The 21528-nt window shown below is 38.0% G+C and overlaps 1 protein-coding gene across 5 annotated transcripts in view; it reads right to left on the bottom strand.

The window, feature by feature from the left end:
* The window catches only part of KIF23 (kinesin family member 23), a 45774-nt gene that overhangs the window by 14041 nt on the left and 10205 nt on the right, over positions 1-21528 (bottom strand). For 3 of the 5 annotated variants that reach the window (XM_055436000.2, XM_055436002.2, XM_055436004.2), the window contains exons 4-11: positions 21062-21167; positions 6710-6846; positions 6382-6491; positions 5850-6020; positions 4234-4275; positions 3456-3568; positions 3197-3318; positions 216-318 (exon numbers count right to left, since the gene is read on the bottom strand). In XM_055436000.2, coding sequence (XP_055291975.2) covers positions 216-318; positions 3197-3318; positions 3456-3568; positions 4234-4275; positions 5850-6020; positions 6382-6491; positions 6710-6846; positions 21062-21167 — 904 coding nt within the window. The remainder of the gene's footprint in view (positions 1-215; positions 319-3196; positions 3319-3455; positions 3569-4233; positions 4276-5849; positions 6021-6381; positions 6492-6709; positions 6847-21061; positions 21168-21528) is intronic. The other 2 variants (XM_055436001.2, XM_055436003.2) reach the window with 1 other exon arrangement.

Genomic DNA, 21528 nt, shown 5'->3' with positions numbered 1-21528 from the left:
AAATCACCACCTTATTCTTAAAGAAATTAGTGTGTTATAACAGATCAACATGAAACCAGCATAACTAAAGAAAAAGCACCAGTCACTTAACTTAGCCTCTAAATTTTTAGTCAAATTGAAGACAGTTAGGCTTACACCATCAATAAGCAGGCAATAACCTGGCACTGCAAGTTCTTAAAAGTCGTAGCAATGAGTAAATACTATGTTTTGCTCACCAGCTTCACGTAATCTGTTCCCTTCTGCTTTTGTCCGGTTAGTTCTTTCACTTCCAGCAAGATCTACCAAGGACAACTGGCTAATAGTGATTTGTTCTTTTTCCTGAAGGGAAGATAATGCCAATCACATGAGTTATAACTGGTTTACAGTTTTCTTTAAATATATTCAAGTGAAATTAAGTCTTATGAATATAAAGTTTGCATAATACAAAATGCATAATAAGGGGGAAAGATACATGTTTTGGGGGAACAGTTTACTAAAACTGTTTAATAAAACAGTTTATTTATACGTGATAAATATCCTCATGACATTACTTGCAGACTATGTTATACTGTAAGTTCCACAAGAACAGGAACTCTTTTAACCACTTCACCTCCAGCACCTTGCACAGTTCCCAGTACTCAGCAGGAGCTCAATAAATGTCTGCTAAATAGTCTAGAGCAAGACTAAATATTTGTATAATGAGATATTTAATAATCTTACAGCCTAATAATTTCCTAATACTCTAATAACTTTTATAAGAAAATCAAGAGACACATAACTGATATTACTAATACATTAGATGTGATTCAGAAAGCAAATGTATAGAGACTTAACTTAGAAGCATTTTCTAGCAAACGTTTATCAAGTGCTGACTGTAAGCGAAGCAACTGACTAAGAACTTTACATTCATCACCTCCTTTAATCCTCACAGCACTACAACTGGAATTTTGTTGTGAAAAAGGTTCACAAATCTTTATAAATATCTAATAGAGAAGATAAAATATATTATGATTCATTGTGTTTCTCTGAACTCATTTTGTATGTAGAAATTGTTTATTACACAGAAATTATTTATTATGCAGAGGAGTTTATTACAACTAGGTAAGACAGCTAGTAAATGCACAGAAACCATAATTCAAATCCTGGTGGTCTTTAGTACCATGCCGTACCATCTACTGCCATCTGAAAACCTTCATGATACACCACAATTTCATGGTATGTTTTGAATGGGATTACATTTTAATACCTTAAACTCATTAAACGACTTTTACATTCAGGCTCAGATGCTGTTACTAATTAATATAAGCCTTGCAGCATGACAGGCCCAGCATTAAACAGCGACCAGCAGCTGCGGGCTCCACTGGCCTGTCACCAAGAGAGAACAATCTAGAACTGACCACTCCTGAAAAGTTTGTTGGTAACATTTTAAAACCAGGAACAATTTCTACATACAAAGTGAGTCTTCAGAGAAAAACAATGAATCATAACATATTTTATCTCCTCTATTAGATATTTATAAAGATTTATAAGTAAAGTCATGCTCAAAATTCTCCAAGCCAGGCTTCAGCAGTATGTGAACCGTGAACTCCCAGATGTTCAAGCAGGTTTTAGAAAAGGCAGAGGCACCAGAGATCAAATTGCCAACATCCGCTGGATCATGGAGAAAGCAAGAGAGTTCCAGAAAAACATCTATTTCTGCTTCATTGACTATGCCAAAGCCTTTGACTGTGTCGGTCACAATAAACTGTGGAACATTCTGAAAGAGATGGGAATCCCAGACCACCTGACCTGCCTCTTGAGAAACCTGTATGCAGGTCAGGAAGCAACAGTTAGAACTGGACATGGAACAACAGACTGGTTCCAAATAGGGAAAGGTGTACGTCAAGGTTGTATATTGTCACCTTGCTTATTTAACTTATATGCAGAGTACATCATGAGGAACGCTGGGCTGGAAGAAGCACAAGCTGGAATCAAGATTGCTGGGAGAAATATCAATAACCTCAGATATGCAGATGACACTACCCTTATGGCAGAAAGTGAAGAGGAACTCAAAAGCCTCTTGATGAAAGTGAAAGAGGAGAGTGAAAAGGTTGGCTTGAAGCTCAACATTCAGAAAACAAAGATCATGGCATCTGGTCCCATCACTTCATGGGAAATAGATGGCAAAATAGTGGAAACAGTGTCAGACTTTATTTTTTTGGGCTCCAAAATCACTGCAGATGCTGATTGCAGCCATGAAATTAAAAGACGCTTGCTCCTTGGAAGGAAAGTTATGACCAACCTTGATAGTATATTAAAAAGCAGAGACATTACTTTGCCAACCAAGGTCCGTCTAGTCAAGGCAATGGTTTTTCCCGTGGTCATGTATGGATGTGAGAGTTGGACTGTGAAGAAGGCTGATCGCCGAAGAATCGATGCTTTTGAACTGTGGTGTTGGAGAAGACTCTTGAGAGTCCCTTATACTGCAAGGAGATCCAACCAGTCCATTCTAAAGGAGATCAATCCTGGATGTTCATTGGAGGGACTGATGCTAAAGCTGAAACTGCAATACTTTGGCCACCTCATGTGACGAGTTGACTCACTGGAAAAGACTCTGATGCTGTGAAAGGTTGGGGGCGGGAGGAGAAGGGGACGACGGAGAATGAGATGGTTGGATGGCATCACCGACTCTGTGGACATGAGTTTGAGTGAACTCCGGGAGCTGGTGATGGACAGGGAGGCCTGGCGTGCTGTGATTCATGGGGTCGCGGAGAGTCGGACACGACTGAGCAACTGAACTGAACTGATAAACCTTTTTCACAACAAAATTCCAGGTTCTAAGATTTAACAGCCAGTTTCCTAGAACAAGAGTTTCCCCGGTGGCTCAGATGGTAAAGAATCTGCCTACAGTGTGGGAGACCCAGGTTCAATCCGTGGATCAAGAAGATCCCCTGGAGAAGGGAATGGCAACCCATTCCAGTATTCTTGCCTGGAGAATTCCATGGACAGAGGAGCCTGGCGGGCTACAGTCCATGGGGTCTCAAAGAGTCGCACATGAGGGGCTAACACTTCCTAGAACTATACTACCTAATTAATGGAACATTTTTTTAACATGTTATCACCTACACATAAGAGAATTCTAGCGCAGTATTCAGTGTAATGAAACCTGCATGATTTAACTCTTAATTCCTAAATTAAGGATTCAGAACAGGAAAAGCTCCACACATTAAACCTTTACCTGTAAGACGTTGTCTCCATCTGCATCCAGAGGAGCCTGTACTAATTTAATGTTGAACACACTATGGGAACGGCTGGACTCATGATTCAAATGTGTGTTAGCAATTCGTCGCTTTTTCTGGCCTACAGTGACAGAGAAATCATTGCTCATTTCAGTATATATACTTTCTACCAAACTAAAAAGTATTGTCAGTAGAGTAGCAACTTTCAGGATTATATTTATCACTTTATATATCTGTACTTCTAACTCTGCTTCTAACCTCTCCAGAAAACTTCAAAAGCCTCCTCAGTAGATTTCACTTCTACTTCTGTACATCCTGCAACGTACATGTTATGGTTCTTGTCTTCACGAAGCAGTTTAGATTGTGGAGGTCTAGGGGAAAGGAAAAAACATTAGTTCCTAAACTATCTCAGGACATAAGGACTAAAACGTCAGGCAACATGATACCCATTCTTACAACGGGAATAAGCCTAAGCAAGACTCCAGAAGAATATTACACTTGGATAAGAACAAGGATATACAGTTAAGATTAGTTACAAAACAGGAATCTATTTTGTTATAAAAGCTTTGCTCTAATTTGTTCCTACAAAGCACATGAAACAACACTTACTAAACAGAGATGAAAGTAGTGGTAAGCACCATCACATGCAAAGGTTAAGCGTCAAAATCTAGCATGTTCTTAATTTTAAAAGATCAACAGATCAAGCTGGTTCTGTCAACAAAAAAACAAATTCAGAAGGAGTTTGGTATATACCAGGAGTGGCCATCCTTTCAAAGTAGCTGGTCAAGTTTTACTCTTAAGGTAGGATGAAGATGGGAAAGATGCTGCCTGTTTGGCCTCAGTCGTGTGAAAAGTGGGGGCAAAAACAGTTACCAGCCACCAATGGCAGATTTCTCAGGAAGGAGGGGCTCAGAGGTAGCAGCCGGCCCAGGAGCAATGAAAAATCACCTACATGCGAACATGCCACAAATGCCAACCACTAGTATAACTGCTAGTATAACCTTCTCCTTAAGAAAAGAGTCAACACATCACATACACAAAATCTGTGTTCCTCATGGGTGTGCTGCAACTGTTCCACCTACCAAAGGAATAAGGCAGAAGTTACTGTTTCTACAGCAGCCATTTCATAACAACACATTCAGTCTAGAGTATGTGACAGTTACAGTGAGTCATATCTTAAAAATTCTCCTTCACTGTATTAAAAACTAAACCTTAAATCAGCTCCAAAAAAAAAACAGGTTAGACACCACCCTAACAAAATGAATTCACTGCCAAATAAGCACCCTGTGAGTTCATTCAAGGTGTTATCAGGAAGGCATACAGCACATTTGTCAGTCTTCATTTACATAATAAAAACAAGATAGGCTTCTTAGAAAATAATCTCATTTGGAACAGGTCAAACAGAAACTTGGTACATGTGCAGATGTGAACGTGATTGGTAGCAATGAATTACCTCAAAAAAGTTTAGGAAAACGGGTACACACAACTGACACTTTGAAACAAGTTAAGTAATTATAATTAGTCTGTGGTGGTTTAGTTGACAAGTCATGTCCGACACTTACGACCCCACGGACTGTAGCCCGCCAGGCTCCTCTGTCCATAGGATTTCCCAGGCCAAAATACTGGAGTGGGTTGCTATTCCCTTCTCCAGGGGATCTTTCCAACCCAGGATCGAACCCAGGTCTCCTGCATTGCAGGCGGATTCTTTACCAACTGAGCCACCAGGGAAACCTGATAATAATTTAGCCTATAAAGTCTTTAATATAAATACGAAGTTAAAAAGTAATTAATCTATAAAATAGTCTGTAAACTCTTTAATATAAATATGATATATATAATATAAAGTGGATACACTGACACTCAGTGTAATGGTCTTCCAAATCTAGCTGCTCCTTCAATAATATCTGATGGAGTCATATACACAAAAGTTAAATATGTAAGACAGGTCTTCACATTCTTTACGTCTTAAGAGGCCCGAACAAAGACAGCACTGAAGACAAGCATTTAGCTGAAGACTGTGAACAAGATACTGTTATTAGACATGAGATTCTGGAGTCCACTCTGGCACAAAGGTTATTTGTAATGCCTGACTGTAATTGGCCTTCAGTCTCAGCAGGGCAAGACCCAAGGAAATCTGAGGAATAGTCTTTTAACTCTGGTGCAATGACAATACGGTCGGTCGTCGCTTCTTATTAATCAATGATGGAAGGTCTGTGACTATTGTGCAGACAGCAGCTTTAGGCTCCATTCTGCGGAGATCACCAGGACACAGATTAGAGGCTGCAAATTCCCAACATTAAGTGTCAGGTTCTTGAAAGGCAGCCCCAAGGCACATCTACAGGGACACTTCTTTATACAATTAAGATCCTTCTCAAAATATAGCCTAGGGCCAAGAGTTTTCAAAAGTAAAGTCTAAGGCAAATATTCTCCTTAGAGCTTTAACCCATTGGTTTTCCTAATACAACTAACTACATATCAAGTAAATAACAGAACTGTTCACCACACACCAACTGCATGATATATGAGTTATATTTCATTTTGAAAACAGACGTAAGCTTTATTCCCATTTATAGCTGAGGAAACTAAGGTCACTGATGTGAAGTGACTTCGTCAAGGTTAGTCAGCTAAGAAGGGACTCTCTCCACTACTTACTTAGGCTTTATGGGATCAAACGGCACCTCTTCCAACAGATCATATATGTAATTATTATATATTTCAATATAAGAGACAAATACACCATAGACACTATCTTCATCAACCTCTTCTGCTTTGCAAAATTCTTGTACATTTATCATATCTGCAAACTCTGGATCTACTTGTCGTCTGAAAAAAGAAAAAAAAAAGTCTCACTCTCATCTTACACATTATGAGAAATGACCTCTATTACAAGCAAGAATGCACAGAGCAACTTTATTCATACTCATGGCTGGGCCAACGTTCTCCCATATCTTCCCAGATACATAGCACAGACTTTTACACCTTCTTTCACCCAGAGAGGCACCTTTTCCCTACACAGTGATTCAAGGGCAGTGCATTCAAAACCAAATAGAACATCTGAGCAAACATAATTATGAACATCCTTCAACTTTTATCTCACTAAAGTCAACTGTCAGACCAACTTCTCCACTTCTGACCACCAGACAGGGTTCCCATGAGGCCAGTATTACAAAATATAATTACTTACTTGCTAGAGGGGGTCTTTGGATTCGGTGTGGCTTCTCTCTTCTGCCGTTCTAATAAAGCATCAACTTCACATTGTATATCCATACTATTCCTATCATTAGATTTAAAAACCTGAAGTGAGGGCAAAAATCAGACCATAATTTTTAGACTTTGTCATAAATAGTAAGAAATATATTTAAGAAACAAGACAATTAACATTTAAACATATTTAAGGTTTTAAAAGGTATTCAGTGCCTTAGTTCTCCCTTAATAATTATATTCACAGGTATTTTGGCACCTATGTCTTTTAGTGAGAGTCACAATACAATTTTAAAAAGACACACACTTACGTATCGTTTAGCTTGAAATGACCCTATACTGTTAAAGAGCATGTCCAGACAGCGAGGAAGCAGCCCTCCTTCCCCTGGAGAACCAGTCATAGTGTGAGTTTTTCCACTTCCCGTCACACCATATGTAAAAAGGAGACCTACAACATAACAAGTCACAATTATATAGTGAAAGTTACAAAGGGCTGTATCTTAAAAGTTCTTCATTATAATATTTCTAATACTGTACTAGAAAACACTTACTATTAACTACTCGATACCTCAATAAATAAGGTAAATGCTCACAACCATAAACGGAGAAATCACAGTAAAACAGTAATAGGGAGCCTTCGACAGCCCACTTACATCAATGGATAGAGCATCCACACTGAAAATCAATAAGCAAACACAGGCCTTATATGACACTTTTCACCAGAGACTTAACTGATATTTATAGAACATTCTGTCCAAAAGCAACAGAATACATGTTCTTCGCAGGTGCGCATGAAACATTTTCCAGGATAGATCATATGCTGGATAACAAAATAAGTCTCAGTAAATATAAGAAAACTGAAATCATATCAGACATCTTTTCTGACCACAACACTAGGAGATTAGAAATCGATCACAAGGAAAAAAACTGTCAAAAAAACCCAAACAAGTAGAGGGTAAACAATGCTACTAAACAACTGACAGATCACTGAATAAATCAAAGAGAAAAATCAAAGAATACCTAAAGATAAATGACAAAAAAACATAATAATTAAAAACCTATGTGATGCAGGAAAAGCAGTTCTAACAGGGATGCTTATAGCAATACAGTCTTACCTCAGAAAACAAGAAAAATCTCAAACATCTTAACCTTACACCTAAAGCAACTTTGTTGCTCAGTCAGTAAAGAATCTGCCTGCAATGCAGGAGACCCAGGTTCAATTTCTAGGTCGGGAAGATCCCCTAGAGAAGGAAATGGCAACCCACTCCGGTATCCTTGCCAGGAGAATGCCATGGACAGAGGAGCCTGACAGGCTACAATCCATGGGGTTGCAAGAGTCGGACACGACTTAGCAACTAAACCACCACCACCACCAAAACAACTAGATAAAGAACAACCAAAACCCAAAGCAAGTAGAAGTAAAGAATTTATAAAGATTAGAGCAGAATTAAATAGAGATGAAGAAAACAACAGAAAGGAGCAATGAAACTAAAACTGGTTTGCTGACCAATCACAAGTACTGAAATTGAAACTGACTGGAAAAATCCCAACAAAAAAGTCCAGAAACAGATGGCTTCACAGGCAAATATCATCAAACATTTAAAGAAGAGTTAATATCTATCCCTCTGAAACTATCCCAAAGAAATTTCAGAGGAAGAAATAATTCCATTCTATGAGGCCATTATAATCCTTATAAAAAAGTCAAGAATACCTAAAAAAAATAAATTACACAGACGAATATGCTGCTCATCTTTTGATAAACAAAGACACAAAAATCCTCAGCAAAGTACCAGCAAAGCGAACCTAACATTAAAAGCATCACACACCATGATCAAGAGGGATTTATCCCAGGTATGCAATGATTTTTCAGTATCCACAGATCAGTCATTGTGACACACTACATTAACAAATTGAAGAATAAAAGCCATATGATCATCTCAGTAGGTGCAGAAATGCCTTTGAAAAAATGCAACAAACATTTGATACACTGTTCAGAAAGTGGGTACTAAGGGAACACAATAAAGGCCATATGTGAAAAACCTACAGCCAACGTCACTTAATGGTGAAAAGTGGAATGAATTCCCATTAAGCTCAGGAAAAGGATGTCCACTATCGCCAGTTTTATTCAACTTAGTTTTGGAAGTCCTAGCCACAGAAAACAGGAAAGAAGAAATAAAAGGAATCCAAACTGGAAAAGAAGATCCAGCAACCCCACTACTGGGAATATACCTGGAGAAAACTATAATTCAAAAAGATACATGCCCCTCAGTGTTCATCAACATAGGAAGAGATAAAGAAATTGTGGTATACATACACATGGAATATTACTCAGCCATTAAAATGCATGAAATGATGCCATTTGCATAATCTACAGATCCATCAATATTAAGTGAAGTTAAGTCAAATATCACAGGATATTGATTATATGCAGAATCTAAAAAAATTAAAAATGATAAATGTACCTACTTACGAAACAAACGAACTCACAAGCTTAGAAAACAAACTTAACAAGGTTACCAAAGAGAAGGGATAAATTGGCAGTTTGGAATTGACATATAGACACTACTTATTTAAAATATATAACCAACAAGGACCTACTATATAGCACAGGGAACTCTAGTCAGTATTATGTAATAACCTAAATTGGGAAAAAACCTGAAAAAGAACAGATACAAGTATATGCAGAAGTGAACCACTTTGCTATACACTAACATTGTACATTCTTAATCAACTACACTCCAATAATAACTCCAATAATATAAAATATAAACTTTAAAAAGAGAACTGAATCAGGAAGAAATAGAAAATATGAACAGACCAATAATAACCAAATAGATTAAATCAGTAATCATAAACCTCCCAACAGAGAAAACCCCAGGACAAGATGGCTACAATGAAGAATTCTACCAAACATTCAAAGAATCACCAACATCAGTCCTTCTCGAGCTCTTCACAAAAATTTGAGAAGGGAACTTCCAAACTCATTCTATGAGGCCAGCATTAACCTGAAACCAAAGCCAGGTATGACACCACAGGAAATGAGAACTATGGACGGATATCCCTGATGAATACAGGAACAGAAAGTCTCAACAAAGTATCAGCAAACTGAATTCAAGAACAGTTAAAAAGAAATACACATAACAACCAAGTGGGATTTATGCCTTGAATGTAAGGATGGTTCAACATAAGGAAATCCATAAATGTAAACATATTAATAAAAGATAAAAGTCACATGATCATCTCAATAGATGCAGAAAAACCATTTGACAAAATACAACATTCTTTCATGATAAAAACCCTAAGCAGATTGGGTACAGAAGAAACATACCTAAACATAATAAAGTTCATGTATAACAAATGCACAGCTAACATTATACTCAATGGAGAAAGATTGAAAGTTTTTCTTCTAAATTCAGGAATAAGACAACGATGTACAATCTTACTATTCTTATTCAATATAGTATTGGAAGCCCTAGCTAGAGTAATCAGGCGAGACAAAGAAGTAAAAGGCATCCAAATAGGGGAAGAACAAGTAAAACTTACTCTTTTATTAAGTTTTTCTTATTTTTCCTATATACAGAAATGTAGGTGATATGATCCTGTATATAGAAAATATCAAAGACTCTACCAAAAAACTGTCAGAAACAATCTATGTTGTCAGTAAAGTTGCAGGATACAACATCAACATATAGATAGTTGCACTTCTATATACTCAGGAGAAACATATGCTAAAGAAGTAAAATTATTCCATGTGTAATAGCAACAAAACAGTAAATTACTTAGGAATAAATTTAACAATGGAAGTAAAAGATCTGTACAACAAAAACTATAAGACTTCTGAAAGAAATAAAAACAACAAATAGAAAAATATCTATGCTTATGATCTGAAAGAATATTGCTAAAATGTCTATAATACTCAAAATCTACAGATTCAATACAATCCCCATCAAGACATTAATAGTATTCTTCACAGAAATAGAAGAAAAAAAAAAATCCTAGAATCTGTATGGAACTACAAAAATCCCCAAAAGCCAAAGTAATCCTGAGGAAAAAGAAAGCTGGAGGTATCACATACTTCCGGACTTCAAGCTATACCATAAAACTACAGAAATAAACACAGTATGGTACTGGCACAAAAATAGCCACACAAGAACAGAATAAAGAGCCCAGAATTAACCCAGACCATACAGTCAACTTATACTTGACAAGGGAGCCACCCAAGAGCACCCAATGTGAAAAAGATAGCTTCTTCAACAACTGGTGTTGGGAAGACTGGATAAACACATGTAAAGCAATGAAACTGGACCCCTATCTTACACAACTCACAAAAATTTACTAAAAATGCATCAAACATAATTTACTCAAACATAAGACCTGATACTACAAAAAAATCCTAGAATGAAACATAGGAGAGAAGATCCTCAACATTGGTTTTAGCAATGGTATTTTAAATATGACAGCAAAAGCTCAAACAACAAAAGCAAAAATCAACCAATGGGACTACATCAAACGTAAAAGCTTTTGCACAGCAAAGGAACAATTAACAAAATGAGCTATTACCTCATGTATGTTAAGGACAATAATCATCAAGAAGATGAGATAACAAGTGTTTGGCAGGTTGTGAAGAAAAGGGAACCCTTATGCTCTGTCAGTGGGAATGTAAATTGCTGAAGGCACTGTGGAAAACAGCATGGAGGTTCTTCAGAACTCTCAGTATGGAGGTTCTTCAGAACTTTTCATATGACCCAGACTTTAAAGATAAATAATACGTAAGTCCTTGTAGGTATCTATCTGAAGAAAATTTAAAAACTACCTTGAAAAGATATTTACAACCCTCTCCATTCATTTCAGAATTATTTACAATAGCCAAGACATGGAAACAACCTAAGCATCTACAAACCAATGGACAAAGAAAACATGTTATATAAACACAATGGAATATTATTCAGCCATAATAAGGAATGGGCTTCCCTGGTGGCGCAGCTGGAAAGAATCTGCCTGCAGTGTGAGAGACCTGGGTTCGATCCCTGGGTTGGGAAGATACCCTGGAGAAGGGAACAGCTATCACTCCAGTATTTTGGCCTGGAGAATTCCATGGACTGTATAGTCCATGGGGTCGCAAAGAGTTGGACACAACTGAGCGACTTTCACTTTCATAATAAGGAATAAAATCTTGCCATTTGAGACAACCTGGATAAACCTTGAGCACATTATGCTAAGTGAGCTAAGTCAGACAAGTACTCTGATGTCACTTATTTGTGGAATTTTATAAAGCCAAACTTGTAAAAATCAAGTAAAACTGTGGTTACTTGGGAACAGTAAATGGGAGGAGAGATGTTAAGTTTACTACTTACAACAAGGGTAAATAAGACCTAGAGATATAATGCACAGTACAGTGAATATAGACAACAGTACTATATTATAATGGAGATAGAAATGGCAACCCACTCCAGTATTCTTGCCTGAGAAATCCTGGCAAGAGGAGCCTGGCAGGCTACAGCCCATGGGTTGCAAAGAGTTGGACACGACTTAGTGACTAAATAACAACTGTATTACAAATAGGCAACTTGCTAAGAGACTAGAACTTAATTATTCCAACTACTAAAAAGAAAGAATAATTATGAAATATGATAGAGGTGCTAATTATTGCTACAATGGCAATCACATTACAATATATAAATGATCTGCTGCTGCTAAGTAGCTTCAGTCGTGTCCGACTCTGTGCGACCCCATAGATAGCAGCCCACCAGGCTCCCCCGTCCCTGGGATTCTCTGGGCAATAACACTGGAGTGGGTTGCCATTTCCTTCTCCAATGGATGAAAGTGAAAAGTGAAAGTGGAGTCATTCAGTCATGTCCGACTATGCGACCCCATGGACTGCAGCTCACCAGGCTCCTCCATCCATGGGATTTTCCAGGCAAGAGTACTAGAACGGGTTGCCATTACCTTCTCCGTATAAATGATCTAATTATACATATAAGGTGCTGTGACCTTATAAACAACATTATCATATATATTTCAATTAAAAAGATAAGTAGCTTTTTGCAATTGTAAAAAAAGAAAAAAAAAGCACTAGAAAATACAAGAATAATCTCAAGTAAAGAATATAACCTGATACCAAAAGCAACTAGAGAAAGAACAAACAGAACTGAGCAGAAAGAGATCATAAAGGCTGGAGCAGAAATAAATGAAACAGAGATGAGGAAAAAAACAGAAAAGAGCGAGGAAGGTTATTTGAAAGGATACAAAGTTCACAAACCCACAGCCAGACTCCTCACTGAAAAAGGGGAGGGGGTCAAATCAAGAAAATTAGAGTTCAAATAGGAGACTAGAGAAACACATACAATCAGAAGAGACTACCACAATTAAGTGTTTGCCAATAAAATGGGTAACATAGAAGAAATGAACAAATTCTCAGAAAGGTGTAATCTCTCAAGACTAACCAGGAAAAAATAGAAAATATGAAAAGACCAATCATAAGTACTGAAATTGAAACTGTGATTAAAATTCTAGCAAAGAGAAGTCCAGAACCACATGGCCTCACAGGAAAATTCTATCACACATTTAAGGGAAGTGTTAACACCTATCCTTCTGAAAATATTCCAAAAAACTGCAGAATTAGGAACACTCCTAAACTCATTCAACAAGGCCACCATCACCCTGACACCAAAACTAGACAAGGATACCACAAAAACAGAGAAAATCACAGGCCATTATCTTTGACGAATAAGGACACAAAAATTCTCAACAAAATACTAGCAAACTGAAATCCGACAACATATAAAAAAAGTCATAGAGCATGACCAAGTTGGATTCATCCCAGGATTCCAAGAATGATTCAACATACATAAAATCAATGTGATACACCACATTAATAAAAGAAAGGACAAAAGCTACATGATTAGCTCAATAGCTGCAGAAAAAATGTTTGACAAAATTCAATATCCATTCATGATAAAAATCCTTCTGAAACTGGGTATAGAGAGAACATATCTCAATATAATAAAAGCTATTTATGACAAACCCACAGAAAATGGTGAAAAGCTGAAAGCCTTCCCACTAAAATCTGGAATAAGACAAGGATGCCCACTCTCATCGCTTTTCTTCAACATAGGATTTGAAGTGCTAGTCACAGCAATCAGACAAGAAAAAGAAATAAAAGGTAATTACACTGGTTGGAAAGAGGTAAAACTGTCATTATACACAGATGACATGATAACATATATAGAAAACCCTAACGTGGTTTTTCCACACAAAACCACTAGAACTGATAAATTCAGTAAGGTAGCAGGATACAAGATTAATCTTGTATCCATAGAGAAATCAGCTGCGTTTCTTTACACTAACAATGAAAGAGCAAAAAGTGAATGTAAATAAACAAGAAATGGAGGGACTGGGAAGCCTGGCATGCTGCAGTCCATGGGGTTGTGAAGAGCTGGACACGACTTGGCATCTGATAAACAATCCCTTTTAAACTCACACCAAAAAACAAAATGCTTAGGAATGAATCTCACCAAGGAGGTGAAAGACTTATATGCTGAGAGCTACAAAACATTAACAAAGGAAATTAAAGATGATTCAAAGAGGATATCATAAAACTTCTAGAAGAGAACACAGGCAAGATGCTTTTGACATAAACTGTAACAAATGTTTTCTTGGGTTAGTCTCCCAAGGCAATAAAAATACAAGCAAAAAGAAACAAATGGGACCTAACCAAACTTACAAGTTTTGCAGGGAAAAGGAAACCATCAACAAAATGAAAAGACAAAGAACAGACTGGGAGAAAGCATTTGCAAAAGATGTGACCAACAAGGGATTAATCTCCAAAATACAAACAACCCATGCACCCTGCTTATTTAACTTAGATGCAGAGTACATCATGCGACATGACGGGCTGGATGAAGCACAAGCTGGAATCAAGATTGCAGGGAGAAATATCAATAACCTCAGATACACAGGTGACACCATCCTTACAACAGAAAGCAAAAAGGAACTAAAGAGTCTCTTGATGAAGGTGAAAGAGGAGAGTGAAAAAGCTGGCTTAAAACTCAACAATCTAAAAAACTAAGATCGTGGAATCTGATCCCATCACTTCATGGCGAATAGATAGGGAAACAATGGAAACAGTGAGAGACTTTATTTTCTTGAGCTCCAAAATCACCACAGATGCTGACTGCAGCCATGAAATTAAAAGATGCTTGCTCCTTGGAAGAAAAGCTGTGACAAACCTAGACAGTGTATTAAAAAGCCGACATTACTTTGCCAACAAAAAAAAAGTCCATATAGTCAAAGCTACGGTTTTTCCCTGGTGGCTCAGAGGTTAAAGCGTCTGCCTCCAATGCAGGAGACCCGGGTTCGATCCCTGGGTCGGGAAGATCCCCTGGAGAAGGAAACGGTAACCCACTCCAGTATTCTTGCCTGGAGAATCCCATGGACAGAGAAGCCTGGTAGGCTACAGTCCACGGGGTCGCATAGAGTCGGACACGACTGAGCGACTGAACGGAATGGAACAGAACGGTTTTTCCAGTAGTCAGGTATGGATGTGAGAGATGGACCATAAAGAAGGCTGAGTGCCAAAGAATTGATGCTTTTGAACTGTGGTGTTGGGGGAAACTCTTGAGAGTCCCTTTGACTGCAAGGAGATCAAACCAATCAATCCTAAAGGAAATCAGTCCTAAATATTCATTGGAAGGACTAATGCTGAAGCTCCAATACTTTGGCCAATTGATGTGAAGAACCAACTTCACTGGAAAAGACCCTGATGCTGGGAAAGATTGAGGGTGGGAGGAGAAAGGGATGACAGAGGATGAGATGGTTGGATGGCATCACCGACTCAATGGACATGAATCTGAGTAAGCTCAGGGAGATGGTGAAGGACAGGGAAGGCTGGCGTGCTACAGTCCTTGGGGTCACAGAGCAGACACAACTGAGCAACTGAACAACAACATGCATCTCTTTTACAAAAACAATCAACTCAATCATAAAATGGACAGAAGACCTAAATAGACATCTCCCCAAAGATGACATACAGATGGCCAAGAGGCACATGAAAAGATGATCAGCATCACTAGTTATTAGAGAAATGCAATTCAGAACTACAATAAGGTACCACTTCACACCAGTCAGAATGGCCCTCATCAAGAAGTCTACAAATAACAAATGCTGGAGAGGGTCTGGAGAAAAGGGAACCCTTCTATATTGTTGGTAGGTTTGTAAATTGGTATACCACTAAGGAGAACAGTATAGTATGGAGGTTACTTAAAAACCTAAATTAGAGCTATTATAGGATGCAGCAATCCCATTCCTGGACATATATCTAAAGAAACCCATGTTTTGAAAGGAAACATGCACCCTAGTGTTCATGGCTTACAACAGCCAAGACATGGGAACAACATCAATGCTCACTGACAGATGAATAGATAAAGATGGTGTACACACACCCACACACAGAGACACTGGAATATCACTCAGCCACAAAAAAAGAATGAAATAACGCCATTCGCAGCAACAAGAATGGAGTTAGAGATTACCATACTAAGTCAGAAAAAGACAAATAACATGATAAAACTTATACGTGGAACTGAAATATGACACAAATCAACACGTCTACAAAACAAAAACAGACTCACAGATACAGAGAATAGATTTGTGGTCTCAGAGGGAAGGAAGTACTAGAGGGAAGGAGTAGGAGTTTGGAGTTAGCAGAGGCAAATTATTATACATAGGATGGATGAACAAGGTCCTATTATATAGCACAAGGAAATACATTTACTATCCTGTGACAAACCATAATTGAAAATATAAAAAAGAATATATATGTGTTTAACTGAGTCACTCTGCAGTACAGAAGAAATTAACATGACATTGTAAATCAACTATATGTCATAAAAAAAAAGGCACTCCCAACAAACAAAAGTCAGTTTCACAGCAGAATTCTATCAAATGTTTAGAGAATAGTTAACTTCTTCAGAAACTCTTCTAAAACAATTGCAGAGAAAGGAACTCTCCCAGACTCATTCTATAAGGCCACTATCATCCTGATAACAAAATCAGAGAAGAATTATCACAAAAAAGAAAATTACAGGCAAACATGACTGAGGAGAATAGATGCAAAAATTCTCAACAAAATACTAGCAAAGCACAACCAACAATACGTTATCAACTACAAACTGGCACTTGCCAAGAGCATTTGCCACCTGAACCCTATGCTGCTTCAGCTGCCAACCTTCAACACCGCTGAGGGGAATTCAGGGTGGAGAGTGAGTCACTCTGTGCTCTAGGGAAACTGGTGGAACAGGTCTTCAGATAGTTGGAGATTTTCAGGAACTGATTTCAGGATCCAAACCCTTGCCTCTCTTCATATCTAGAAAATCACTAAATCCCTTCATAGTGACATCAGCTGATGACTAGCAGAAAAGCTTTTGTAAAGTAAGCACTTGAATGCATTGAACTCCCCCTTCACCAAAATCTTTATATTGACTTTCCCCCACTACCTCTTTAAACCAGTCTCTCAGAGCTATCTGAAGTGCTGTCTCCTGGGCTGCAGTCCTCATTTTGCCCCAAGTAAAACTTAACTCGCAACTCTCACATTGTTCATCTTTTCAGTCAACACATAAAAAGGATCTTAAATTATTATCAGGTGGGATTTATCTCAAGGATACAGCATTTTTCAGTTTCCACAAATCAATCAGTGTGATACAGCACATTGGCAAACTGAGGAATAGAAGTCCTAGCCACAACAATCAGAGAAGAAAACGAAAAGGAAGTCCAGAAGGAAAAGAAGTAAAACTGTCACTGCTTGAAGATGACATGATGACGTAGAAAATCCTAAAGATGCTACCAGAAAACTACTACAGCTCCTCAATGAATCTGGTAAAGTTGCAGGATACAAAATTAATATACAGAAATCTTAGGAATACACAGAAGAACTGTACAAAAAAGATCTTCACAACCAAGATAGTCACGATAACATGATCACTGACCTAGAGCCAGACATCTTGGAATGTGAAGTCAAGTGGGCCTTAGAAAGCATCACTACTAACAAAGCTAGTGGAGGTGATGGAATTCCAGTTGAGCTATTTCAAGTCTTGAAAGATGATGCTGTGAAAGTGCTGCACTCAATATGCCAGCAGATTTGGAAAACTCAGCAGTGGCCACAGGACTGGAAGAGGTCAGTCTTCATTCCAATCCCAAAGAAAGGCAATGCCAAAGAATGCTCAAACTACCGCACAATTGCACTCATCTCACACGCTAGTAAAGTCATGCTCAAAATTCTCCAAGCCAGGCTTCAGCAGTATGTAAACCGTGAACTCCCAGATGTTCAAGCAGGTTTTAGAAAAGGCAGAGGAACCCGAGATCAAATTGCCAACATCCGCTGGATCATGGAGAAAGCAAGAGAGTTTCAGAAAAACATCTATTTCTGCTTCACTGACTATGCCAAAGCCTTTGACTGTGTGGATCACAATAAACTGTGGAACATTTTGAAAGAGATGGGAATGCCAGACCACCTGACCTGCCTCTTGAGAAACCGGTATGCAGGTCAGGAAGCAACAGTTAAAACTGGACATGGAACAACAGACTGGTTCCAAATAGGGAAAGGTGTACGTCAAGGTTGTACATTGTCACCTTGCTTATTTAACTTATATGCAGAGTACATCATGAGGAACGCTGGGCTGGAAGAAGCACAAGCTGGAATCAAGATTGCCAGGAGAAATATCAATAACCTCAGATATGCAGATGACACTACCCTTATGGCAGAAAGTGAAGAGGAACTCAAAAGCCTCTTGATGAAAGTGAAAGAGGAGAGTGAAAAGGTTGGCTTGAAGCTCAACATTCAGAAAACAAAGATCATGGCATCTGGTCCCATCACTTCATGGGAAATAGATGGAAAAACAGTGGAAACAGTGTCAGACTTTATTTTTTTGGGCTCCAAAATCACTGCAGATGCTGATTGCAGCCATGAAATTAAAAGACGCTTGCTCCTTGGAAGGAAAGTTATAACCAACCTAGATAGTATATTAAAAAGCAGAGACATTACTTTGCCAACCAAGGTCCGTCTAGTCAAGGCTATGGTTTTTCCTGTGGTCATGTATGGATGTGAGAGTTGGACTGTGAAGAAGGCTGATCGCCGAAGAATCGAAGCTTTTGAACTGTGGTGTTGGAGAAGACTCTTGAGAGTCCCTTATACTGCAAGGAGATCCAACCAGTCCATTCTAAAGGAGATCAATCCTGGATGTTCATTGGAGGGACTGATGCTAAAGCTGAAACTGCAATACTTTGGCCACCTCATGCGACGGGTTGACTCACTGGAAAAGACTCTGATGCTGGGAAAGGTTGGGGGCGGGAGGAGAAGGGGACGACCAAGAATGAGATGGCTGGATGGCATCACCGACTCTGTGGACATGGGTTTGAGTGTACTCCGGGAGTTGGTGATGGACAGGGAGGCCTGGCGTGCTGTGATTCATGGGGTCGCGGAGAGTCGGACACGACTGAGCAACTGAACTGAACTGAACTGAACTGAACAATCAAAGACTAGGAAGAGAAATTAAGGAAATAATCCCATTTACTATCACATCAAAAAGAATAAACCTAGGACTGAACCTACCTAGGGAGGCAAAAGATCTGTACTCTGAAAACTATAAGACACTGAAGAAAGAAATTGAAGATGACACAAACAAATGGAAAGTTATACCCTGTTCTTGGATTGGAAGAATCAATATTGTCAAAATGACTATACTACCCAGGGGCAATCTACAAATTCAATGCAGTTTCTCTCATATTTCCAACGGCATTTTTCATAGAACTAAAACAAATTTTTTTTTACATTTATACGGAAACACAAAATACCCCAATATTCAAAGCCATCCTTTGAAAGAAAAACGAAGTGGGAGGAATCAGGCTCCCTTGACTTCAGACTATACTACAAACCTACAGAAATCAAAATGCTACAGTACTGGCACCAAAAGAACACAATTATAGGTCAAAGGAACAAGAAAGAAAGCCCAGAAACACACACTTATTGTCAATTTGCGACAAAGGAAGAGGCAAGAAAATACAATGGAGAAAAGGGTCTCTTCAATAAGTGATGCTGGGAAAACTTGACAGCTACATGTAAAAAAAATGAAATTAGAATATTCTCTAATACTATACACAAAAATAAACTCAAAATACATTAAGACCTAAATGTAAGGCCAGATACTATAAAGCTCTTAGAGGAAAACATCGGCAGCACACACTCTGACATAAATCACAGTGAGATAATTTTTGGACCCACCTTCAAGGGTAATAAAAACAAAAAAAAAACGGGACCTAATTAAAATGTAAATCTTTTGCACAGTAAAGGAAACCATCAACTAAATGAAAAAACAACCAATAGACTGGGAGAAAACATTTGTAAATGATGTGACCAACAAGAGATTAATCTCCAAAATACAATTCATGCAGCTCCACATCCAAAACAGTCAAATAAAAAATGGGCAGAAGACCTAAATAGACATTTCCCCAAAAAAGATATACAGATGGCCAAGAAGCGCATGAAAAGATGCTCAGCATTGCTAGTTATTAGAGAAATGCAAATCAAAACTACAATGAGATATCCCCCCACACTGGTCAGAATGGCCATCATCAAACAGTCTACACACAATAAATGCTGGAGAGGGTGTGGAGATAAGGGAATCCTCCTACAGTGTTGGTGGGAATGTAAATTGGCACACCACTAGAGAACAGTATGGAGATTCCTTAAAAAACTAAAAACAGAGCTACCATAGGATGCAGCAATATCACTACTGGGGCATATATTCAGAGTAAACTATGGTTTGAAAGGTTACATGCACCCCAGTGTTCACTGCAGTGCTGTTTACAATAGCCAAGACATGGAAGCAACCTCAAATGTCCATCAACAGATGAATGGGTGAAGGCATGGTACATATATCAAATGGAATATTCCGTTCTGTTCCGTCGCTCAGTCGTGTCGGACTCTTTGCGACCCCGTGGACTGTAGCCTACACCAGGCTTCTCCGTCCATGGGATTTATTACTCAGCCATAAAAAGAATGAAATACTGTTATCCGCAGCAACATGGATGGACCTTGAGATTATCATACTAAGTGAGTAAGTGAAATAAATTGGACAGAGAAAGACAAATATCACATGATAGCCCTTATATGTAGAATCTTAAAAAAAAAAATACCAATAAACCTGTTTATAAGACAGAAACAGTCTCACAGACTTAGAAAATAGACTTATGATTACCAAAGGTTACCAAAGGAGAGGGATAAATTGGGAGTTTGAGACTGACATACACACACTACTATATTTAAAATAGATAACCAACAAGTACCTACTGTATAGCACAGGGAAATCTACTCAATATTCTGTAATAACCTATATGGGAAAAGAATCTGAAAAAGAATGGATATATGTACAACTGAATCATTTAGCTGTACATCTGAAACTAATACAACACTGTAAATCAACTATACGCCAATATGAAATTCAAAAAAATAAGTGAATTAAAAAATAAAATCAACTGCTCAAAAAAGTAGGTTTAACACAACCCTGACAAATTAACTGAGTTCAAGGCCAAACACAGAGTAAATATGTAAGTATCAAAAAGTTTTACCAGAAGAGAAAAAGTAATATTCAGCAAAAACTCCAGAATCATACCATTTTTGCCATGAATGAGGTCATCTACCAAGGGATTAGCCACAACATCAAAGAGCTCCTTTTGGGTGGTATGAGTGCCAAATACTTGTTTAAATGAATACTGAGTCTGTGAAGAAGGAAAAAATAAAAAGCACATAAATGGAATCGCACTATATCTAGGATAGAAATACATCTGCTTTAACACATTCAGATGTTTCCTTATGAACACTTAAATCTAGACATGAAAAGAAAAAAATATCAATAGATTTTAAACTTGGAAACTTTAAAAAGTCATGACATACTTAAATTATACCAGTAATAAACTGGTAAATATTTATGGTTATGGTACTGAAGTATAGTATGGTTACAACTACTGAAGAGTTTTATATATATAAAAGTATATATGTAGAAAAGTCTTAGGTCTACTTATGCTTCATACACTAAGGCTGATTTTGTTTTAATTAAGTGACAAAGAAGATCAAAAGGTA

Source organism: Moschus berezovskii, chromosome 9 (assembly GCF_049115385.1).
Source record: "Moschus berezovskii isolate FMDL1 chromosome 9, NW_MosBer_1.0, whole genome shotgun sequence".
NCBI classification, from domain to species: domain Eukaryota; kingdom Metazoa; phylum Chordata; class Mammalia; order Artiodactyla; family Moschidae; genus Moschus; species Moschus berezovskii.
Note: the sequence above shows the minus strand (reverse complement) of the source record. Positions and strands in the feature narration are given on the sequence as shown.